This window comes from Oreochromis niloticus, linkage group LG8 (genome assembly GCF_001858045.2).
Source record: "Oreochromis niloticus isolate F11D_XX linkage group LG8, O_niloticus_UMD_NMBU, whole genome shotgun sequence".
NCBI lineage: Eukaryota > Metazoa > Chordata > Actinopteri > Cichliformes > Cichlidae > Oreochromis > Oreochromis niloticus.
In genome coordinates, this window is record NC_031973.2 from 5,642,189 (window position 1) to 5,666,473 (window position 24,285).

The 24,285-nt window shown below is 38.6% G+C and overlaps 2 protein-coding genes across 7 annotated transcripts in view; both read left to right on the forward strand.

Moving 5' to 3' along the window:
- Positions 1-4,701: 4,701 nt before the first annotated feature.
- Positions 4,702-9,944, forward strand: LOC100701924 (uncharacterized). 2 transcript variants are annotated; one of them, XM_005453771.4, is made up of 10 exons: positions 4,702-4,780; positions 4,871-4,922; positions 5,997-6,071; positions 6,304-6,369; positions 7,580-7,642; positions 7,723-7,765; positions 7,862-8,044; positions 8,144-8,413; positions 8,617-8,706; positions 9,258-9,944. In XM_005453771.4, exons 3-10 carry the CDS (start codon positions 5,997-5,999, stop codon positions 9,662-9,664), a joined length of 1,197 nt encoding a protein of 398 aa, XP_005453828.1. In that variant the 5' UTR covers positions 4,702-4,780; positions 4,871-4,922; the 3' UTR covers positions 9,665-9,944. The 2 variants fall into 2 exon arrangements, with proteins under 2 accessions (XP_005453828.1, XP_005453829.1); XM_005453772.4 differs by having other exon boundaries at positions 7,865-8,044.
- A 1,813-nt stretch (positions 9,945-11,757) lies between these two features.
- myo1d (myosin 1D) overlaps positions 11,758-24,285 on the forward strand; it is a 115,328-nt gene continuing 102,800 nt past the window's right edge. For 3 of the 5 annotated variants that reach the window (XM_005453773.4, XM_013273449.3, XM_025909515.1), the window contains exon 1: positions 11,759-12,289. In XM_005453773.4, coding sequence (XP_005453830.1) covers positions 12,195-12,289 — 95 coding nt within the window. In that variant the 5' untranslated portion in view covers positions 11,759-12,194. Of the gene's footprint in view, positions 12,290-24,285 lie in introns of all 5 variants that reach the window. The other 2 variants (XM_005453774.4, XM_013273448.3) reach the window with 1 other exon arrangement.

Genomic DNA, 24,285 nt, shown 5'->3' on the forward strand with positions numbered 1-24,285 from the left:
CAGTTGAACTGGATAACCTAAAACTTAAACAAAGGATTAGATTTCGCAGTTGAACACTTACATCATCACCGAAGCATTTTATGAGCCTAGTTAGCCCTCCTATGCCGCTCTTGATTTTGTACAGCTCCACGAACCTCTCCATAATGGTCAAGCACAGCAAAAAGGAACCCTTTCAGGTCAACAGATGTAAGACGGGCAAATTCTGCTTCAACCTGAGCAATAGAAGAAGAGGGGTGGAGAGTACAGGCAGAATTAAAAAAAGATTCTTTGAGACCCAAATTTAAGCAAACAGTCATCTGAGGCCCATTAGAGAAAACACAAACACACAAAAGCAAACAAACAAAAAGATGCACTTTACCTGCCGTTCAGCAAACAAGGAAGTTCAGAGAACAATAAGCTCTGTCTTGAAATCTTTTAAAGTAGAATGATTGTGAAAATGACTTATGTGATGTAAAACTTTAGTAAACGTGCGATTAAAAGAACACTGAGTTAAAGGACAAGTAACAGTTTCCTTATTCCTCAGATGTTTACCTTGATGAGCAATACTGTTTTAGTCCAACTGCCTCATTAAAGTTACACAACAGGCTTTTTACATTAAAGCCAGCAAGTCCATTACATACTCCCTTTTTAGATCTGAAATACTGTGCACATTCTGTGTATATGTAGTGGACAGCAATTTACCCAAAAGAGTGCAAAGTTTGCAAGTCCACCTCATTTAAATGACAAAGTCAGATGTGATCATCTAGACCTGTGAAAATAAATTAATGACAAACCTGGAGTTATGGATGTTATTACAACCACAAGAACCTAAACAGTCTGCTCCATTGCTTTTGTTAATGAATCATTTGTTGGTAACACGTCTGAATATTTAGTTTATGCCACCTGCATGTGATCATCAATAGTGCCATATTACTTCTTAAGAAGTACCCTGACACTACAATCTTTATATCATTTGTTCTACAGAGCTATTAAATTACAATATAATCTGTGGTGTTTCCAGTATGACAAAATGCACAAATTGTAACTTACCATTTGACTCCACTGACAAAAATAAATCCCCAGCATCAAGTTTGGCTTCACAGACCTAAAATAAGTAAAATAAAAATATATGTTATAATTATATTGTTTTCGCCATTTATTCATGTTTGCTAATTTTCTGACATATAAACAATGTTAGTTTTGTTACAATACAGAGAATGCAGTTTAATTAAAAGGTAAATTATGCAAAAAAAAAAAAACTTCTGCAGTATACCATGCCAAAAATCAGTGTCTCTGATGCCAATTATTTTATCACTACAGCTCTTTTAGTATGGAAACTCACACAATCTAGTCGTACTGATCACAAGAGTTCAAAAATAAGTCAAAATAGTGAGCTGTTGTTAAGCATAAAGCATTTCAGGGTAACAAATAACTGCACAATAGAATTAAAGCAAAAAATAAACACACTGGAGGACTATCTGATAAAAACTAATATAATGCTGGTTTGTAGACCATATTTTGTCTCAGTCCTCAGTGCACTCTTGCAGCTTAGCATGCAGCAGTTAATAACAACTTAAGTGATTACATAGGGGTAAACAGATGACAACAAGCATCGGAGTCCTGCCAAAAAGTTCTTTTTGAATCCAGTCAGTTATTGGAAATATTGCCAAAATGAACTTCCACCAAAATACAACAGCCTGTGAACTTGAAAGAAATTTACAAGTACAGAGACAATATGAAATAAGCTTTATTAATTAGCTGAGTTAGCTTGCTAATATCGCAACAGTGGTTGAGTGCACAACCTTAAAGCTAGCGGCACAATACTTGTGATTTGGTCAGTGCCACATTAAACCCATAAAAAAGGCCATATGTCAGTTTATTAGGTCAAGTTTGGTCATGACATACAAGCTGGACCTTGTCGGCTAAAGTTACATTAGCTAAAGCAAACATTTCGGTAAAAGAGAAAAACACACATCATGCCATAAATTCAAAACATGTTCCAACTTTTGTAGCTCTCTTTCCTTATAGTTATAACCAATGTTACTCACCTTGAAAGCATATTCCAAAGAAGACGATTAGAAAACGTCCAAGTAAAGTGAGCATGTCGTTAACCGCCAATTCCCCATGATGCACCTCGGTAGCAGTCACGTGAGGCAGTTTTGAATCCTGCTGTGCTCAACTTACCCACATTGTTAAGTTCACATAAGTTGCTGATTTAGCTGGACATGAGTTTTCAATTTAGCTTTTTTTGGTGTAATTGGGACGTTTTTAACTTGTAATTCTATGTTATAACAACAACTTCAGTCATCTATCGTCAAACTGATATAGAATAATATGTTGAAACAACAAACAGCTAGAATTACATTTTACAGTGTAGGCTCTGGGCTAATAATGAGTGAATATGACTCATTTTGGGTTATATTGAATAAAAAATCCTAAGTTAGTTTCACAAATCTTGCTCATACTCCGTTTTCGAAAGGATAGTTGTTGGATATGCTCATTGGCTGATGACTTGTGATTGACAAGTTGTTAGCCAATGAGTGCGTTCGCAACCCAAACCTCTAATAACACATAGATTTACTCCAAAACTAGTGTTCTGGAGTAACTAAACTTAGTTCTGGAGTAAAGTTAGGAGTTTTATACTAAGAATTTCAGCCTCAAGTGGCCTTTAGAGGAAATGAATAAGATATGGTTTCATGAAACTTGCACAGCATTTTATTCTGTTTTTATTTACATTTTACACTTTTTTTTTTTTACATGGGGTTTGTGATTATTAGTGTTATTTAATATCAGTTCTCTATAGTAAAGCATCTGGAACATGACAGATTCAGTTTTAATGAATGAACAAGTAGTGGTAATTGGTGATTTTTTAAAAAAGGAAGATAAACAACCTGCCTCAGCTCAGTTACATCTCTCGGTGACCTGTGGCCCAGTGACCTGCAGACAAATATCCAGAGCACAACGTTACAACTGCCACAATTGCCAGTGTGAAACACTGTAAACACCCTGGCTGCCAGCAGATACTAACATGCCAAATGTTTTCATCATGACAAACTAATTGTGATTTCAACAGCAGGAAAGCACGCGGCTTGCTCTGCCAATGGGGTGCTTTTCATAAAGCTATTCATTTACTGCATATTTGGACTGGAGCTACAATTTTCTCCTCCACTTTCAGTCAGCCCACAATAAAACACAAGAACTATCTCATTTTCTTTTCAAGTAAAGATAACTCCTGGCTCATTATATTAATAATAATAATGGGGTAATGGTGCTCAGCTTCTATTGCTGCTGTTACCCTCTAGTGGTCTGTTTGGTTATAGAAACAACCACCTGTAGTTAGTTTGCATGGAAGCGTGTACATAAGCAGTGGATTCACTGTTTGCAATACAGTCACCGGACACTTAATTAGGTACACCTTGCTCAAACTGCCTGAATTCGTCATGGCTTAGATTTAACAAAGTGCTGGAGACATCACCTTTAGATCATCTGAGCTTAATGGCATCGTGTATTATCCTTTTGTAAGCAGCGATCCAAAGATGAGTACACTGTGGTCATAAAGAGATGGATATGGTCAGCAACAATACTCACGTAGGCTGTGACATTTTAAGTGAAGGTCAGTTGGTACTAAGAGGCTCAAAGTGTACCAAGAAAATATCCCCCACACTATTACGCCACCAGCAGCAGCCTGAACCACCGCTGATACAAGGCAGGATGGATCCATGCTTTCATGTTGTTTATGCCAAATTCTGAACCACTATCCCAAAGTTTCAGCAGAAATTGAGACTCATCAGACCAGGCAGTGTTTCTCAATCGTCTGTTAGTGAACTCATGTGAACTGCAGACTCAGAGTTCCTGTTCTTAGCTGTCAGAAGTGGCATTTTAGTCCACCTGCTTCAAGGTTTAACATCTTATACTCTTGTGTGTATTTTCTTTTGACCTCTGACATCATATATATCATATTTTAGCTCAGAGAACTTCTGCTTACTGGATTTTCACTCTTTTCAGCTCTTTCTCTGTGAGCCCTAGAGATGGTTGTGTGGTAAAAATCCCAGTATATCACCAGGTTCTGAAATACTCAAACTATCTTGTCTGGGACCAACAACCACGTTTTCATGATCAATTTGAACTTCAGCAGGCTCTCTTGACCAAAACGCATCAAGTTGCTCCCGTGTGATTGGCTGATAAGAAATTTTGATAAAATCTTTAAATGTACAAAAATTTAATTTAATAAAATACTATTTGCTGCTGTTCTGAGCATCACTGAAAGAAAATACAGCCTATTTCCTTTAGAAGAATAACACATTCACCACAACACAACAGTTTCAAGTCACATTAGCTCCACCCCACGCTTTCAGTTGAACTCATAGTAAGTAGTACATTCTTCATCTTAAAGCTCAAAGATGTCTTGAGGTGTGTAGCATATGCAAGAAGTGTTTACTGCAGGTACTCTTCACTTGTTCACTTGCCAGATAACTTTAATTTTAAGAACAGAAAAGTCACAGCCTTCACATTAATGTCAGTTGGACTGTTTTCACACCTTGGCCATCTGTGTATGCAGTAATGAGACAGGTCATGAAAAAATGACCACTTTTACAGTGTCACCACTGTCTGCTGACTGGACAAACTGAAGAAACTGCCAACACCACAGAAATTTCATGTCTACGCTTGCAACAAGTCTGTGAAAAATTGCACCTTTAGATGCCGTTAAACTGAATTTTCTCCTTTGTTTAAACTGAAGCGGGTCAGTATTTAAGGCCATGTTCAGACAGTGGTGCAGTTTCTCATCATGATGAAATGAGAGGTGAGCGTAGCGTTACACTTATAGACATCTAATTGCATTGAAACAGGACATCCAAACGTATTTAATGTTTTGCTATTTTCATTCTTTCAGCACTTTAATGGCCCGCTTCTATAACCACAGACTGCTGATTGGATAGTTCAAGGTACAATTTTTGGATATTCATGGAATTGTAAGATTTCTTTGCAATATAGCTGTAGCTGAATATTGACTGTGTGATGATATTGTGTTGTTATAGGCATACTTTTTATTATTCTTTATACATGTTAGGTCTAATTGTTGAATGTTGCCATTGTGTTTCTTAAATTTGTACAGTCTTAGTTCAAGCAGTATTATCAAAGCTATTCCTTTGATCCTGAGCACCTCTAACCACTTTGTGTTGGGGGAGGTTTTATAGCAGATACATCCTATCTGGAAGATCTACTTCCTTTGATGTAAGCTTCCTGCGTTTACGACCCTTTGGTCAGCAGGAGGACACACACACACACACACACCTGCATGCATATACATACAGTGCCTTGTCTTTGTAACCAAAGGGGGTTGCGAGGGGAGGTGTTTTGTAAACTATTGTTTGAAGTTTGTCAATAAAAGCCAGCGAGAGGAGGCCCTCATCGGGGTCACTTCCATGCTGGACATAGACTAGGCCTCCCTTGCGCAAGTAATCGATCGATCGCTGACTGTCTTGTTTTCATTCATGATGAATAAGTCTCTAGAATTAGCGGGGTTTGTGGGAACAGACCCAACAATACTTTTCAATCTTTATGTAATGTGTTTAATCTGAACTCAGTGACTTGTAAATCAAATGATCAATTATTGTTGTTGTAGTTTTTTTAATTTAAAAAAAAGAACCAGCAAAAATAGAAAAGTCTGCAGATTTAATTAAATCTAAATATATTTAATTGGTTGAATTGACTTGTAATTTTTATTTTCTTTGTCCTTTTCTTTCTGTATAAATATAAACAGTATCTAAATGTGTTTCTGTCATAAAACCCAAGCCTTTAAAAAGCATTTTTCCTCAATTAATTCCAACATCTCGCACTAATGGTATGTGATAAAAAAATAAAACCAAAGCTTCGAGCATCTGGTCACAAATTGTTTGTTTCTCCAATAAACACTGACATTTGTACAGTGTTTTGTCGGGATTTATTCAACGAGTAAATGAGAAAGCATTTAAATGTCATCTTTTACATAACTATTGTGTAACTGTTGTTATCCCCAGATGGTTGTCTTAGCTCTGGCCATGTTCGTAGCATTGTCATCTTGTGCAGTTGGTTGCTCGGGGAACACAAATTCTGTGAGTATGAGCTTTGTTCATTGATGTTATGAAGCTAGAAGGCAGATGGAACAATACAAAAAAACCCATTTATTATGCAACAAAAGTTTTCCCCAGATGTTATTTAGCACAGACAGAGCTGTGCCGAGCTTTTGTCACACTGAGCTCGTAGAGAGACTAGAACATCACAATATGTTTAATATCAATTATTTCAATTTGTCGTTTGAGAAAGTTTTTGTTTCTTCTTTTCCAGTCTGAACTAAAACTTTGGCGCGTAGAAGATCAACCTTTGGCTGTGCAACTAGCTGCTGTTTTCAAGGTGATGCAATGAGCTATTACACAATTAGGGCAACAAAATTAACAAACAAGTCTGTTGATTAATCATTCTGTTAAATAATTTTTCAATTATTAAAAATTAACTAAATTTTAACATCTTTTCTTTTAAATTTTAAGAAATTCGGACCTCTATTTTTCACCTTTTTTGATTTATAGACCAGACACTTCATTGATATTTTAAGAAAATAGGCAGGTTAATCAGTCATGATACTATATATACACTATACTATAAATAGACTATACTTTAATTCTTATTAATTTTATGAACATCAGGCCTTCGTCTTATCAAAGGATCTTTGTAAGTAAAAAAATTTGATTATATAAAAGCTACAATATTTCACAATTAATTGACTTAAAAACCCCCCCCCCAATCTTTTAATTATATCTACTGTCAATTTTGCGTTGATAAAGTCAAGGTGGAAATGCTTCTTTCCATTTTTTGTGTGAAAAAATCAGTTTTTATTTTTTACTTGATTTTTCAGACATTTAGAATATGCCTTAAAATTAAAGGCAGTGGGTTTTGTTTTCTTTATGGTAAATAGAGGGGTTCTTATAGAGTGCATCTTCTTCTAGAGCACTCAAAGCACTTTGATGAATGTAATTTGATGTAATTCATAGAGAGCAACTTGAGCCTCAATATCTTGGTCAAGGGTACTTTGACACGCACACCAGAGCAGCCAGGTATCAAACCGCCAACCTTAGGATTTGTAGACTACCTGCGCTACCTCGTGAGCTACAGCCATTGCATTAAAGCTTTTATTAAAGCACAAAATAAAATAAAAAACATAAATAAATTATACACATCTACAACAATCCAGCCTTCTCCAAACAAATCCTCAAATCCAAACCAGCCTTTTACAAGAGTACTGTATATACAGTATACATACTCATATATATAGATATGCATGTATTTGTACACACATACACAAGCATTTATTCCTTCCTTTTCTTTTCCTTCTTGTTTCTATAGTCACATAGGTATAAGTAACTTCTAGTGGTATTATAAATTACCTCACAGTTACTACTCTGCCTCTGTATGTATTAGACATCATCTGGAGCATCTGGACCCACTATTTTTATTATTATTATCGTTATTATTATTATGTAAATCCCTATAAATCTGAATTATTATTATTTTATCTGTCAATGAGACTGCAGCATGTCACTCTTTCTAAAAATGCTCACTATTGCAGGAGATGGAGAGCCTGAAGTGTGAACAAACAACACTTCAGCAGCAGCAGAATGCTCTGACTCAGGTAGCCTCTATATAACTCCTTACAATCTGTCTCCATACTGAGCACCAGCTACTGAATGTGTTATTTTTTTTCATGCGCAGATGCATATATCAAGTCATCAGAAAAGAGCTCAGAAGAAAGTAGGTCAGTGAATAAAATAATCTGCATTCTTTACTCAAAATAAAACCATTTTAAACATGTACTCTTAATTCGGTATGTGCTGCAATCTCTCTTCTCAAGCAGGAACACACATCCTCACTTACAGTCCAAATGACATTAAGGATGATAACTTTCAGTCCTCTGTGGAAGATGCAAGAAGACGAGGTGACCCCTGTTTCCACTACACGGTCCTAGATCAGACCTGGCGCGCCACCAACACCACCACCAAGATGAAGATGTGTGATCGGCATGTAGGCTGGAAAGGTAACCGACTGCACTTTCTTTATATGTAGCATTCACCTAATTCAATAAAAGTAGCAATGGCATTTCAAAAAAGAATCAATTTTTCATCTTCTATTGGAGGGTGGTACCGTCTTTTCTACAAGGGTAAAAGTCTGCAGATGCCTGAGAGGTGCGTCCCTGTGAACAAATGTGGCACTAACTCCCCGCTGTGGCTGTCCGGGCCTCATCCAAGGATCAGGGATGGTATTGTGACCCGCAGTGTCTGCGGCCATTGGAAAAAACAATGCTGTGCTTTCCGTTCCACCCCCATCAAAGTCAAGAAGTGCCCGGGCAACTATTACGTCTATCAGTTCACTAAGCCAACATCCTGTTATTTGGCTTACTGTGCAGGTATAAGTGAAAAAATGCATTAATATTGTGCACACTTGTGGGAGCGTTTGGCTTTTGGATGCTGAAAAATGACATCCACTTTCACCCACAATCCATATTTATCCTGATTGCTGCAAATGTATACCTTTTGGAACAGTCTAATTCCTGCTAAGAGCAGTGCTTTTTAGAGGACTGTTTGAATGTTGCTGAATGTGTGTTCTCAGACGTCAACACGCTTGTGTGCGGGCGATGCAGGAGAAACCAGTCCTGTGTGAGCAGAGATAAGATTAACTGGAGATGCAAGACAAACAGAAGTAAGTAAAGTTTTTGTCAGTTTGAATGCGTCATACTAACGTTTATGCTGAAGGGATGAAAGGCCTTGGATGTCTGGGGCTTTTATTCTTCTCTGTTTGATGACAGCATTTCTTTGTCAATTGTAATGCAACTTATTGAATACTAACATTGATTAATATGGGCAATCAGGCACAAATAGTTGCATGTATTATTGTACAGCACTAATTTGTTACTAGTTTGTATCTATATAAATACAAAACTTCAACTTAGAAAAGCTTCATTAAACAACTGTGTTTAAATATTTGTATTACTTTAAGAAACATTAAGAGACAGATGAAGTCTTTTTTTGCTCCTCAAACTTTAATTGTAAGCAAAAAAAATTACTCATTTGGTATTAAACTTTCTTAAAGCTGGAGAATCTGCTACATAGTTTGTGTAAGAATGATTAAGATATTATCCTATGTTTTCCATAATACACCTACAAAAGCTTCTCTTTATTAAGACATTGCTGCAAGGTATATATCTATTTGTCTTTGTAATAATACTAATAATAAGAATATCTGCTCTTCAGTGTCTTCCCGAAAGATCCACTTCTTTGCGTCTTACCCTGCCCAAATCACTGGCAAAATGAACAGGATCAAGTACAGCAAGGTGCTGGTGAATGTGGGCCGAGCCTTCGACAGGAGGACTGGTGTGTTCAGGGCTCCCGTCAAAGGAATCTACCAGTTCTTCTTCTCCACTCAGACGACCATTAAGGGCCTTAAAACCGATCTGTGGCTAGTAATAAATAATTACTGGGTGGCTGTTTCTCGTGCACATGTTCCCCGTTCCTACAGTGTTGGAAGCACATCTACATACATGACGTTCCTCCGCAGAGGGGCTTCAGTCTATGTCACCCACAACTGTGGTAACTCCTGGGCCACCGCTGCATCCATGACTATTACATTTGGAGGCTCACTGCTTTTACAAAGTAAATAATATACACCCATTTTTAAAATGGTGCTCATTGATGTATTGTGTCACTTTTATTTGTTTTTGTATTTTAGCAAAGAAGAGATAAGGAAAAAGTTTGTTCTTTCTGTCAACAGATCCACTGTTGTTGTAATTTATTATATTATTTTTGCTCATGCTAACTCGTACTAAATCAACCAGTTCCACTGTATTAACTACTCTGGGGTGCCAGCTAAATGCCCAAAGTATTAAATGTCTGCTTTGATGCTTAAATGAAAATATTAATATTAAAAAGACTTAAGAGTGATGTTATTATCTAAATCCATCATTACTGCAATTCATACATTTATTTAATATTCACTTTCAATTCAGTTTTATTTATAAAGCCTCAAAACTCAGCAAGGCACTTTATCTGGAACGAAATCCCAACAAGCACTAGGTGACAGCAGGAAAAAAAAAACTTCCCCTCAACAGGAAGAAGCCTGCAATAGAACCAGTCTAAGAGAGGGCGAGCCATCTGCTGTGAACAGCCGGGGATGGAAGGAAAGAGAAAAAGGGGAGCATAGGTAGACAGGACAAAACACAGAGGATGAGAGACAGATGTGCAGCAGTAATAGCAGGAGCAGGAGCCATAATACAAAGTGGTGAGGAGAGTAGAAATGTGCTGTCTGGTACAAGAAGTCTTCCAGCAGCCTGTGTCTACAACAGCATAACAAAGTGATGTTTGAGTCACCTGATTCCATCCTAACTATAAGCTATATCAAAAAGAAAAGTTATAAGTCTAATCTTAAAAGTGGAGATGATGTCTGTCTCCCAAATCCACTGGCAAAGAGCTGATAGCTGAAGGCTCTGCCTCCCATTCTACTTTCAGAAATTCTAGGAACCACAAGTAAGCCTGAGAGCAAAATGCTCCGTTAGGGTAATATTATATTATGTACTCTTTAAGATATAATGGTGCTGATTATTCAATGTTTTGTATATGAGGAGAAAGATTTAACAGGGAGCCAGTGAAGACAAGCCAGTATAGAGGAAATATAGTCTCTCTTTGCAGTTCCTGCTGCTATCCCCACTGCAGCGTTTTGGATTAATTGGAGGGTTTTCAGGGAACTTTCGGAACAACCTGATATTAAAAAATAGTAATAGCTCAGACTAGAAGTAATAAATGCTTGAACTAGTTTTTCAGCATCACTGAGGCAGGATAATTGCAATTTTAATAATATTGCGCAGATGAAAGAAAGCAATTCTAAGTATTTTTAATATTTTTGGCATATACTAGTCAAAAATGACTCCAAGATTACCCATAGTGCTGTTAGAGGCCAAGGATTTTTGGGCCAAATATAGAAGTAGGAAATAAAACGTCATCCAGTCATTTATGTCCTAAATTAATTGATTTATGATGTATTGTAATGACAGAACAAATTTATTTTTTTTAATCCTTCATTTATTCAGGTTAAAATTTTCGATTGAGATTTTAATCTCAATGAAATCACATAATAGATGATATTTTACAATATAAGCATGTAAGTGAATACGGTTAGAGCAACACTTCTGTTTGTCAGGGTGGAGTTATAAGGAGTTTTCAGTCATAAGCGTCATTAAAAGCCATTTACGTCTGTTTTACACAAGGTGGCGCACTAACATCAGAGTAAGCCTGGTGAGCAGCCGGCGGCATTTAAAGTGTTCAGCCTCTTTAACAGGAGGTTTCATTCAGAAGGCAACATTAAGATACAGCATAGGAGGGAAAACCTAAAAAATGATGTTTTATTTATCACAGCTTATTTGATAATTAATCCAGTGAATGACTCGTTGTCTACATAAGTGTACGTCTGCTTTTCATTCATATCATCTTGAGAAAATCTTACTGAGACCCAGTTTTCCCTTTTATGGTAAAAAAGGGCATCATTAAAGTGAGGCCAAAAACATTATGGTTTTCCTCCGAGTGTTTAACAGCTTAGAGGTGGCGTCGTCATTGCTGAAATATGTATCAGAAACTGGTGGAGCGGTGGTCTACAGAAATATTTGCAATGCTTTTCAACTTACACATCGCTGCCTGACCAACACCTCTCCACAGGGCGGGGGCGGGGCTTAGACGAGGATGCTTCAATCCTATTGGTGTACGGTCGTTTAGGGGCGACAGGAGAGAAACTCCAGGAAAAAGGACGGACGGACAGGAGGAGCTGGCGCACGGTGTAACGGGACGGTACTTTTCGGCGTGAAGACGAAACTTTGTATGGACATGAGGATACTTTGGAATAATTCCTGCTTGTTAAAAGAAAAGCGGAGCTCCTGAAGGGACACGGCGTGTTAAAACGTTCAGAATTAGCAGCTGCTGGATTTTAAAAGGGAATTTCCGACCTTAATTAAACATGACTAAAATTAGAATTTGACCACAAAAAAAAAGAAAAGAAAAAATGAGCACCCACTACAGAGCTGCACATTAAAGTAGAGGAGGTGGTCAGGGAAGCCCGCCAATGTCCACCCTTTGTCGGCACTTCAGAGCAACTTGTTGACACATTTTATTTTCCAGGAGTTTCAGTAAGAAGAAAAAAATAACAGTATGGCAGAACACGAGAGCCTGGAGTTTGGAAAAGCAGACTTTGTGCTTTTGGACAACGTGTCTATGGAAGAATTCATGGCTAACCTAAAACTCAGGTAAGCCAGCCCTGCACGGCTGCGGTCGTTCACCTTTGTAAATCCGCAGGAGTGTCTAATAAGCACTCACGCTTAGAGTGGAGATTTAGAGCGAACACGGTACCTTCTAACAGCATTTTTAGCCAAAATGTTTGCTGTTTGTCATTCAACAGGTGCTACAAGCTCATTCTAGCTGAATGAAGAGAACTTGTCAAGCTGCTATAAGCTCTGCCATCACCTGTTTTCGATACGTCACTTTCACATGTGAATGATGGGATGGGACAATAGCCAGCTTGTTTGAAGTGTTTGGTTGCTGTCGCTCTTCTCACACCTTTGCGTGCTTTCTGATCAAACCGGTAATTCCCTTTGAAATATTTTGAGCGAAACTCCACCCAGCCTCCACACACTCAGACATACACACAGCTCCTGTACGCTTTGAACGGATTCTCCTCCAGACCGGTTTCTATCAGCTGTGTTGTCAGTGGCTCTGTGTCAAGCATGATGTCAGGCACGCCTTGCAGCGTGGGGGTAACATTACGTTTCAGATGGGCTGTGGCTTGGAGTTCAATTTCTTCATCTCCTTTCCTCACCTCTGCCATCTGTGATGAAAGTGGAAGCTGATCCCCAATGTCAGTTTGGAGTGAGGTCTTTGTGTGTTGGTGTGTTTTTAATGGTGTGGAACTGGGGGAACTTAGAAAAAAGCAGGGGGCACACAGAAAATCAGAATGTTTGATCAGAAAAATACTTCACAGGAAGCACTGGCTGCAATTTTGAGGTACATGTTTAGCCCTTTGGGCTAATACAAATGAATTAGATGGCTAATACATGAACAGTGGTGCTGCACAAGAGCCTGAAAATTATTTTGTATTTAATAACCGTTTTATAAATTAGTAAAATAAAAAGTTAGACCTTTTACTTAAGTTATAATCCTATGTAACAAAGTTTTTAGGATAATATACGCAAATAATCTGAAGTGAAAATTTGGCAAAATCATGCACATTATATAATAAAAATGATTGATTACTGTGTGTATCGGTTATATATTGGAGCTTGAGATGATTTTTTTAAAATTGGTTTTATACTGCTGGGTAGCTTTAGCTGTAATGGTGCAGCACAGTTTATTAGATTTGCATCAGAACCAAAAGGTTTAAAATACATGGTGTGCAGTGCTAATAAGTACAATATTTGCATTCAAAATATAGAGGAGTGGACATAAACAGTAGCAAAACACAGAGATACTTAAAGTGCAAGTATATTAAAATTGTGCTTCAGTTATGTACTTCAATAAATGTTAATTTACAGCTGGAACAATTAATAACAGTATAAGAGGATATGTGCTGAAAAAAAATGTCAGTGTCAGAACTGCGTGTTTGCTTAGGTTGCACAATTCAAACTAGCAATGGAAGTTGACTCAAATAATATGCTTGGGTTATCCTGCCTATCTTTGGCCAGGAGACTCTTGCAACAAAGATTTGTATTCCCAGGAGCTTCACTTCCTGATTAAATAAAGATGTAAAGAATATTGAAAAATGAATGTAGGGATGTAATCAAAAATAAATAAATAAACAGGACAAAAACCTGGCAAGATGTTTAGTCACTAGTTTCACTTTCTCTACTTAGCACATGTGCTTTATTAGTATCACTATATGTACTGTATGGACAAAAGTTTTAGACCATACCACTTATTCTTTGAATTTAGGTGTTTTCAGTCCCTTTGGCACAGGTGTATAAGATGTAGCCACACATTCTGCCCTTACAAATATTTGTGAAAGAGTGAGCTGATTCTAAAGAGCTCACCTGTTTTTGTTTGGGTTAGAGTGCTGCAATGAGTCATTTTTTGAACTGTAAGCAGTATGACTTCAAAGTGGAAGTGTTTGGGACCCACAGCAAATCAGCCACATACCGTTAGACCCTGTAAAGTTGCTGTGCTGAGTCACATGGTGTGTAAAAGTCACCAAGACATTGCTGACTCAGTAGCTTCAAAGGTTTGAACCTCTTCTGGCATGAACATCAGTACAAACACCGCATCCCTGGAGCTTCAGGGCATGGGTTTCCATGGTTGAGGAGCAGCATGCACGCCTTACTTCACCAAACACAATGCCAAGTGCAGGATGGATTGCTGTAAAGCACCACTGGACTTTGGAGTAGTGGAAATGTGTTCTGTGGAGAGACAAATCATGTTTATCTATCTGGCAATCTGATGGATAGATTGGTTTGGAGAATACCCGGGAACGTTACCTCTCCAACTGTGCCACACTTAAGGTTTGGTGGAGGAGGAATGATGCTATGGAGTTGTTTTTCTGGAGTTTTGTTCAGGTGAATGAAACTCTTAATGCTTCAGCTTACAAAGACATTTTGGCCAATTGTATGCAGTTTGAGGAAGACAAATTTTCGTTGCATCGTGACCGTACCCTAGTGCACAAGCAAGGTCCATAAGGGCATGATTGGATGAGCCTGGTGTGCAAGAACCTGAGTGCCTCATGCATAGCCCCGACCTCAACCCCATCCAACATCTTTGGAATGAACTAGAACACAGTTTGAAGCCAGGGCCGCTTGTCCAACAGTGTCTGCTGTTATAGCTACAAAGCTTGGACCCAACTCCATATTGATACCTATAGATTCAGATGTCATGATGAGATGTATTTAAAAATGTGTTCTATAAATGGACCAACACTTTTGTGCATATAGTGTGAGTCACATCAAGATAAGACTTTATTGATGCTCAGGGGAAAAACACCTAATGAGAGAACAACAAAGGATCTGAAGACAGGAAAAATGCTTTAAAATGAGTTACAAAATAATTCAAAGAAGTAACATTTCACTTTGTGCTACTGTTACAAACTTAATCAAATAAGTTGTCTTAGTAGTTATTGGGTCACAATATTACATACTGACAACTATTGTGCTCCTTGAGATTGATTCTCCAAGTGCAGCATGAATCACAATCAAAAGGGTATTCCTTATTTGATGATGATAATGAGACCGGTGACTATCATTTAAGCCTAAAATATCCAAAGAATGGTTTGTGGGTTTGTAACCTGGTGGCAATGAAGGCCATAGACTATGTTTGACATCATCCTCATCAAACTATTTAGTGAGCCCCTGAGTCTTGGCGTTGCCTTTGTCATCTTGAAGAGACCGCTTACACTAGGGGTAAACTGTTTCATCAAGAATTAAAGTGATCACTTAGAGCAGCTTTGTTTTGACTTACAGCGTCCTTCCTTCCTTCTTAGGGAACGTATAACAGAGCCACTGTATCCCTCATTGTTTAACCTGTCATCTGTAGTGTAGTGAGTTTTGCAAAAGCGTAAAGTGTTTTGCTGCTGTGAATGTGAAGGTCTTCGTTAAACAACATACAAGTTCAGTTATTAGTAGACATACTGCCAGCAGTGACTTGTAGAGTAAATATTTGGAGGACTTTAAGGTTGCACTTTCCAAGGTCTTTTTCTACTGGCAGTCAGTTGGCTGTGTGGTTTTCCTTATATGACCAAGCAGAGCAAGATATTCAGGAATGTGGACCACACCAAAATGTTTGTGATTCCTTTTCCGCCCGTAGGGGGTGGGGCTGGTGATAATGACGAGAACTGTTGGATGCATGTACCTGCTTAAAAGAAGTGCAATGCAGCCAGAATCACTTGGTGTATTAGTGGTACCTTAAAGTCTTTCTTCTCCCTCTCAGTACCTTCTGCCAGCTTTTCCTCATGTTTTACTCCGCATAAACATTTGTTATAATGTGCCAATATTCAAGCTTAAATCCATGCTCAGAAAACTGGGGCTTTTAGAGTTACTTGAACACCATCATTAGGGGGAATATATTTAGGGAATATATTAAAATCAGGAATCAGAATTGTGATTAATTTCATTAATTAATATATTTCAGAGCTTTTGTTGTTAAATGCATTTGGACTGCTCTTTTTTTAGTGTACAGTTTGCTGTTTACGATAAATCAAAGATGTCTGAGAGGAGAGCGTGCCAGATGCACAAGTGTACATGTTTATAGAGGACATTGCCGTTCTCGTTAACAAAGCTTTTACTAACATACTTTTAAAATTAGATCAGCTTCTGTGGTGTGAACAGTAGCCTTGGCAGACAGGCAAGAAACCTGCAAGGATCCAGACAGCACCGGGCCTCTTTTTCCCGACTCTGTCCTATTTTCTGTCTGTTTGTCTTCCCTCCAGCTAGACAGCTCGGTCCGGAGGTGGCGTGTGCAGATTGTTATTTGTAGAGGGTGTGACCAGCCAGGAGTGCTTCCTTTTTGCTCCTTTTCCCCTAGTCTGAGGGTGCATGCATGCATTCATGGCCACATGTGTGAGTGTGTTTAGGCTGTCTCCAGTTCTCTCATCCAAAGTGAGCAGTGCTGCAGCCCTTTTGCACATCTCTCCTGGGTGTGTTTTACACTGTGTGTGGGAGCTGAGCACCATAATATAAGTGTAACACACTGAAATTTAGCTTCAGAGCCACTAAACTGAATGCATTTATTTGAAGTTATTTACAGGTGCTGGAAGAGGTAACATAACATTTTCCAGGTGGTTCCTCATGGTCTCTTACTGAGAAGCTCACATTGTTCACTCTTCCAAAAGTTGTGAAAATCCCCAAATATTTTTATTTAAAGTGGGTCAAAAGCCAAGCTTTGGTGTGGAGCCAGTCCTCATTTAGTGACTCCCCAGTTGGCCAAGTTTGACTAACCGACTCAATTACTCCGCTCTATATGGGATTTCTGCTAGTGCTGTTAAATGCCTGCCATGTTGGGAAGGTAATCAAGTTCCCCGGTGGCTGCATGCATGTAAGGCATGATTTGGAAAAGATTGCTTGTGTTCCCTCACTGTGGCCAGAAATGGTTGTTCAAGTTGACATTTACTTTGTTTGACTTGAGGTTGAACTGTGTGGCCTGTTCCAGAGAGCCTCCCAGTCTCAAAATAGAGCCCAGCAGTTGCCCAAAGTCTTTTTGTAGAGATGGTAGGAGAATCATGCCAGATAGCTGTATGGTCTTGAAAACTTTGCACATCGACATTAAGCAGATATGCTCAAAACTGTTCAGCAGAGCCCATATCTGATTATTTTTATAACTGTGAGTTATCTCTCCTAATTTAAACTCATGTTTACTGATGACAGCAAATTGATTTTATACCATAAACTGACTAAATAAAGCAAAATATGGGCAAAACGGTTATGGCAGCATTTAGTGACCCCTGTGTCCTTTAGATCTGACATCCTGCAAACTTACAGCTCTTGTGTATATCCCTTCAACCAGGCAAGTTTTTCTGCCACTAAATGTCTTTATAAGGCAGCATTGTCTTGTCTTTTCCAAGGGAAAAAAAATCCTCTGAACCCCTGTGCGCTTCCCAAATAAATATGGGGGTATTTTTATTGTACACCAGTCTTATAAATAAGTGTCTGATCTTCCAGATCATTACACTAACAGATGAAGGCAGGTTTTTAATTAATGTCCAGATGAATGAAAATTGGATGAGAGGAACATGATGGGAAATGGGCTGTTTGCTTTAATCCTAATCATCTTTGTGGGTTTTCTTTCTACTGTGCTAAGTATGATAATATTATCAGGACTTCTACACAAGCAAAATATTGTTCTGAACGTCTGAAGGCTTCTGTTTGTTTGACTGCTCTGAGTGATTTGACCCTTGAACCTATCTATGCGGAGTTAAACAGGACTTTGAGCAGGAAGTCTACAATAATGTGCAGCAGGCCAGCAAAGCAGGAAAGCTGGCATTTCCCCTGCCTTTGCTCCTCACATTTCATTGATTCCTGCAGCCTCTTCCCAGCTCAGTAAAGAATTTTGTGTGCAGACGGGCATATACTGTACATATGAGATTCAATTTTGTTCTCAGGTAGCATAGCTAGGTTACAGTTGTCACTCCATTGTGGCATTGCCTGTATTTAAACGTAGAATTCTTGGTAAATTACTTTCAGTTGCTGTAAAAGACACAATGCTCCCCCTGTTTTAACTGCTCCAACTGCAGGTACATTAAAAGAAGGGTGATGTTAAATGAGACAACCTTCTCTGTTTTTGTGCTGCAAAAAAAAAAGGAAAAAAAAGGGATCAAATAGGAAACCTAGTGTCTCCCACTCTTGTAAGATATGCTCTGAGAGGACCGGTGACACTAAAGACCCACTACGTGTTTATATGTTATAGTTTTTGTTTTTTTGGGGGGGCGTTCTTTAAATTTAAATGCATTGGCATCTGGAACATATTAAGCTTAAGGCCTTTCCTCAACTAAATCCCTCTTTATTTGCTGCTTTTGTGCCTTTGTTCATTCCTCTGCAATAAAACCAAAGTCCATGTGCACAACACTGTCCTGGCTGACGTGCTCCCTAGCCCCACAGCAAAGATGAAAACGGTGATAGTGTGCAGCAGATGACTGTAAGAATATTTAATCCCAACCCGCTTATTAAAGTTTTTCCTCCCAGTGGTTTTTCAGTCAATGGAAGAGAAATGTATATAGATGAATGCTAAGATAGTGTGCTTCTGGGAATGGAGGGCCAGCAGGAGCAAGCGCAGAAATGTGCATGACGTCTTGGCGTTAATGGTACAAGATCTGAGGGAGACGACAGGCTCGTGTGTGATTAACATCTGTTTCCTTTATGTTGCAGTAGCTAAACATTAATGACAACTGTTTGCTCTTTATTGCAAACTCCAAAGTTGCTTCAGTCCCTCAGACTGCCTATCTTGCTGGGAGATTTCTTACTAAGAAAACGAGCCTTCGCCGAGCTGACAGATTCATAGAAGGCTGTTTGAGAAATGCCTCATCGGCCTGCTCCCCTGCAATCCAGCAGTGAAAAGTCCAGTCTCACCACAAGAATTTCCATACAACCGCCTATAATCTGAAACACATTACCATCCTTACATAAACAGGGGCTGTGCTTGTGTAGCTTTATTTCCCTCCAAAATAGCTTCAGCGACTCTCAGAGACGTCTCATTTGTGGACTCTTGAGATGGCAGGCAGGGTCAGCAGCAGGACGCTAGCCCAAGTATAGTGTTTCCAGGACCAGGTTTTGGTCTTTATTTTAGTGCTGTTGTGTCACAGTTTCCATTTTTCTTGCTGCATCTTTTCCATTATTTTGTGTAACTGCTGTTGGTGGCTTCATTAGATCCAAATTAACTTTGGTTTTATTGGGCCTTCTACTCAGGTATGCAGTGTCTTTAATGGGTGTCATTAATAACAATGGTTTTCTGAATGTTATGCAAGGAATCTACAGACTGTTCCCTCTGTTCGTACCGACTATAAAGCAGCTTCTTCCTGAATGCATGCATGACAAAGTGTGTGTGTGTAGAATAACTTACACAATTCAACTCAGTTCATGTAATTTGACACTTTAGATTTCAGAGTTAAACAAGTAAAAAGTATCGGTTATTATAAGATGTTTTTTTTCCTCTGGAGCCACGAGGTTCCAGATGATTAGCTGACACATTTTCTTCAACACATTTTTGGATGCAAAAGGATTCATTTGGGATTTTACAGCCAATATTTATAGAGGGAATAATAACAGCTACCAAAAACATCTTAACGCACATACCTATACACAAATAAGCTTTAAACACTAACACCTGTGAATAAAATAATTAAAATTTGACTCGCCTTTTAGGGTTTAAACTTGTCAGGCATCACATGTAAACTGTCTGGCTGATGATGCAACAAGCAACTGCAACCTGTCTGTGCAACATAATGCCCTGACAAAATTCCCAGTACCCTTATTCTCCAGTCTACACACAGGACACTTATCTCCTGTCTGAATCTCATCCACTGACAAGTCCGCTAACATGACGTAGTGCTTAGCTATCCCAGATAAGGAGTGTTAGACTTTTGGTTATTTATGTGCGTTTGTGGTTTTGGGTATGTACGCGTTCTCTTTTGTGCACATTGCGTGTCCAAGGTGGCGATGATGTCGTCCCCTGCCTCCTCCTTTGTTGTATTGTTCTCTTGTCCACCTGTTGGAGCTGTGCTTTGAGCCACAGCGGGGGTGGAACAGCTTACTCACTTTCACAGCCAGCACCTCACATCACTTTACAGCTCCTAAGTGAAGGAGTACATGTAGGCGGATTATTTACTGTCAGCATTCAGTGGCCATTTTTGTCTTTCAAAAGCTTCATAGGAACCATTTTTCAGATTGTACATATTGAAACTTTGTGTTCTTATTTCTCCCAATTGGTTCCTGAAGTAATAAGTTGTCAAAGCAGTGGCATAAAAGTGAAAATTCACATCTAAGGGGTTTGGTAAAGCAAATTAAAACTGCTTTTACATTAGTATATCTGACTGCACCCACTTGAAATCTCTGCATAGATGGTCTGTCTTTATTTTTACACATGAAAAGTTCCCAGAATAATTTAAGAAAAAAAAAAGCTAGAATTTCTGTTATTCAGTTAATTATTTCAGCTCCAGCATAATAACTAATCCCATTTCATCTGTTCCTGTCCTTTTCTTGCCTCCTCTGTCTCCTCCTGCTGTTATTTTTTTGTCCATCTGTCTGTTTTTGTGCTCTTCCATGCCGCCCTTTTAGCCCTGATAGAAATCATAGTACTTTCCTGAAATAGCGTGTTGAGTAATGTCTGGTTCTTTTGGGTTGGATCATTTCTCTGTTTTTTTTCTTCTCGCTCTGTTTCTTCAAAAATCCACCCAGTCATCCATTTTCATAGCCAAAGCCCACTGTGATTTTTACATCAGCCGCTGCTGGCCAGTGTGTTAAAGCGTAAACGGGTTCTGTGTCAGGCAAGCAGCCAGACTCAAAAACTCAACCACTACCACCACCGCTCCCTTCATTTCTTCTATATTAACAGGCCTTCATTGAATTTTTAATATTTAATCGGGGCAAAGTCCTCTACTCAAATACTGTACATGCTGCAGTGGCAGCTTAACTTTGGTATGGTATATTGTGTGTGACTAAAGAGGCGGGGTAGATAGCTGTGATCACATTCAACAAAGAAAGGAGGGTCGGCCACCTGATCTCCAGCCAGGCTGTTTACACATGGCTCCCATTTCCCCTAAGTATCCAGGCCTGCCGCCCTCATGGGAACTTTGTGTAGCTTGGCCTTAAGGCTTTGTCTGTTAGTCTGCCTGTTGCAGCTCCTCATAGAAGATTGTTTTCTAAGACATGTACCTCTTGTGTGACAGTTTTTTGAGTTGTGCTTTAATAATTTCCTCTAAACAGCCAGCAAAACAGGGATAGTACCTATATACTTTATGCAAATGAAAATATGGAAATGTCGTTTTTACCTATGTGAAAAGTGCACATAGTGAAGTGTGAACAATAGAAATTGTGAGTTATATTACTTACTAGAATCAGTGTCAGTATCACTTGTTGTATTACTCTAAGATTTTTTCAGTAGTATTATCCTTAGTTTTATTATTTCAGCTGTTTAGTTATGCTTCTTTCGGTGTGACTTGTCAGACTCTCTGATTTGCACAGGTAAAAACAAATCCCATTAACATTGGCTCAGGTCCATCGGGGGTCCCACTTAGCTACTCGGCATCCGTAATACCGGAAGCCTGAAAGTGGGTCACTTAAATGAAAGCAGATGTTAGCATATCAGTTATACCAGTGTTTTTCCTGTTATGTGCCAGAGTCTGCTATATAAAAAAGGTCTATGCAAACAATGTTTTCAAACAAACACTGTTTTCAAACATGTGCTCATGCTTTTCCAAAGTGGCATAGTCAAATTATCCACCTGTCCAAAATACAAACAGAACTGAAATCTAATATAGAGTTTTTAACTTTCTTACAAGTTTATTATTAATTTGGACATTGGTATTTGGTAAAACAATCACATTTTATGTCCCCTTGAGTCCTTTAGAGCACAGATATCAAACTATTTATAAACACACATTTGATCTTAAAATGGGCTGGACCAGTAAAACTCGTCTTTCTGACAGTGCAAAGACATTTAATTAAACATTTAATCCCCGACAAGTCTTAATGTCAGAAAAAGAAGTGCAATTTCAGCAACATCTGTTTTCTACATGATAAAAGTGTAAAATTACAGAAAGTTCTGCTAGCTCATTGAAAATACAGTTGAAAGTCCAATATCTAGGTACTCCTTCCATTGGGCCAAATTGAAGTCTCTGGCAAACCGATTCTGGCCCCTGGGCCTTATGTTTGACACCACTGATTTAGAGATGACCATAGACTCTTCTCTCTGTGATACACACCATCCAGTTCCATCATCCTTATGTGGATTTATTACTGTACTTTTTGGCTTGTTATTATTTTGACAGATGGGGTGTCTGCATTTCTCTGTCTCATTCTAATTTGATATCATCAAATCGTTCACTTTTAGATAGACATGACATCATTAGAGGACAAAAAGCGTGACAGTGTCTGTGTTCATACCAGACCCATTAGTTGTAAGATGACATAAGATTTAGTCAGTCTTTTGTTTACGTCGCTGATGTAACTGTTAAAAGATGTTGCCTAGTTTCTTGTATTTATTTTAGACAGTGAAAAATTCCAGATTTTTTGATCCTGGGGGATAAAGAAAGTGAAAAGTCCTTTATAAAAGCCTATTGTTGGAGGAAACTGTGCCGGTAGCTTGAAACCATTTGATGTGGGCCTGTGGGAGGGTGGATGGGTTATGTGTTGATGGGCTGTGTCTCCTAAAGATAGTGCTAAACAGCAGCTCCCAGACTAAGCAGGCTTTACAAAGCAGCGGAAAATCCCCTAATGCACAGCCCAGATGTCTGATGGCTGCAGACCGTGAAGAAAACTTCTGTGACACAGTACATAAAAGAATGGAGCAGAGGAGAGAAAAGTGGAGTAGAGCAGCACTTTGAACACATTTCTGGTTGGTAGCAGAATAAAAGAGGCACTGATATTTGCCAGACAAACTTAGATTATTATAGCTGGTCTGTATGGGGCACTGTGAAACAATGGCTGTCCTTGAGAGCTGGAGAGTTATACATGAGATCACATTCAGTGTTTTAACAGATTTAGACTTTATTTATTGTGTGGGATGGATGGGGGGGGGTTCTAATTGAATTATTAAATACTCCTGTTTATAATTTTGTCTTCTGCAAATATTTCATTTGCCAAGTACTTTGACACAAATAACTGAGCAGCTGCTCTCTAATAAGTCTGTCATCCTCCGGATGAACTCCTGCATCCTGCAAATGTTGGCAGTAGTCTTCATTTTGCTTTGCAGCCTCATAACAGCACATGACCAGCTCTTCACCTGCTGCAAGGTTCTGGATAAATGATGTTAAAGCTTGCAAAAGATCTCTAAAGCAGAGCAATAGATACCGTCACCAGCTGCAGTCTAGCACATTGACCACTGATCAAGATCTTCTGTGAACGATATCAAATGATATTTTAGCTTGTTGGTGGTGATGAATCTTGTAAAACAAGAGTGAAAATTTACTATTAGTAAATCAATTTAGGATGTTGCTGTTTAAAGAAAGCAAAAACAAATGTCTCAACCTCTGAGTTTATTTGCTGTGTTTGACCAGCGAGAGAGTGGACGAATAGGTGGATTGCTCAGGAAACATTACTAAAAGAGACTCATATCTTACATCTTCAGAAGACTTTTATTCCGTGACCCACACGTAGATGTAGAGTGCTATTTTATGTTATTAAAACAAGTTTAAAATCCTTGCATAAGAAAACCTGGAACCATTAAAAGTTTGGCCCATTTGGCATATTTGTTGGAAAAAGATATGCAGTCGTTTAGTACAAAAATGAATACTAATTGTTTCAGGCCTACACTTATGGGGAGAAGCAGAAAAGCTAAAATAAGCAGCATGGTTTTTGTTATGGCTTTCAAAGAGAAGATAAAGTCTTCCCTTACCCAGCATTAAAGCAGGCTGCTGTGACTCTAAACACAAGCAGTGATGGTAATGAACACTGAGTTTAAAAGTGGAACAGACACAGATTATCTCCCTGCCCTTCATAATTCCTACAGATTGCACCATCAGATGTAGGACACAGTTCAGACACTCACTTCTTGTGTGTGTGTTTAAGCCTCACTGGTCTAATTTTTAACATGAATTCCTCGCCTGCTTTATTTGAACTTT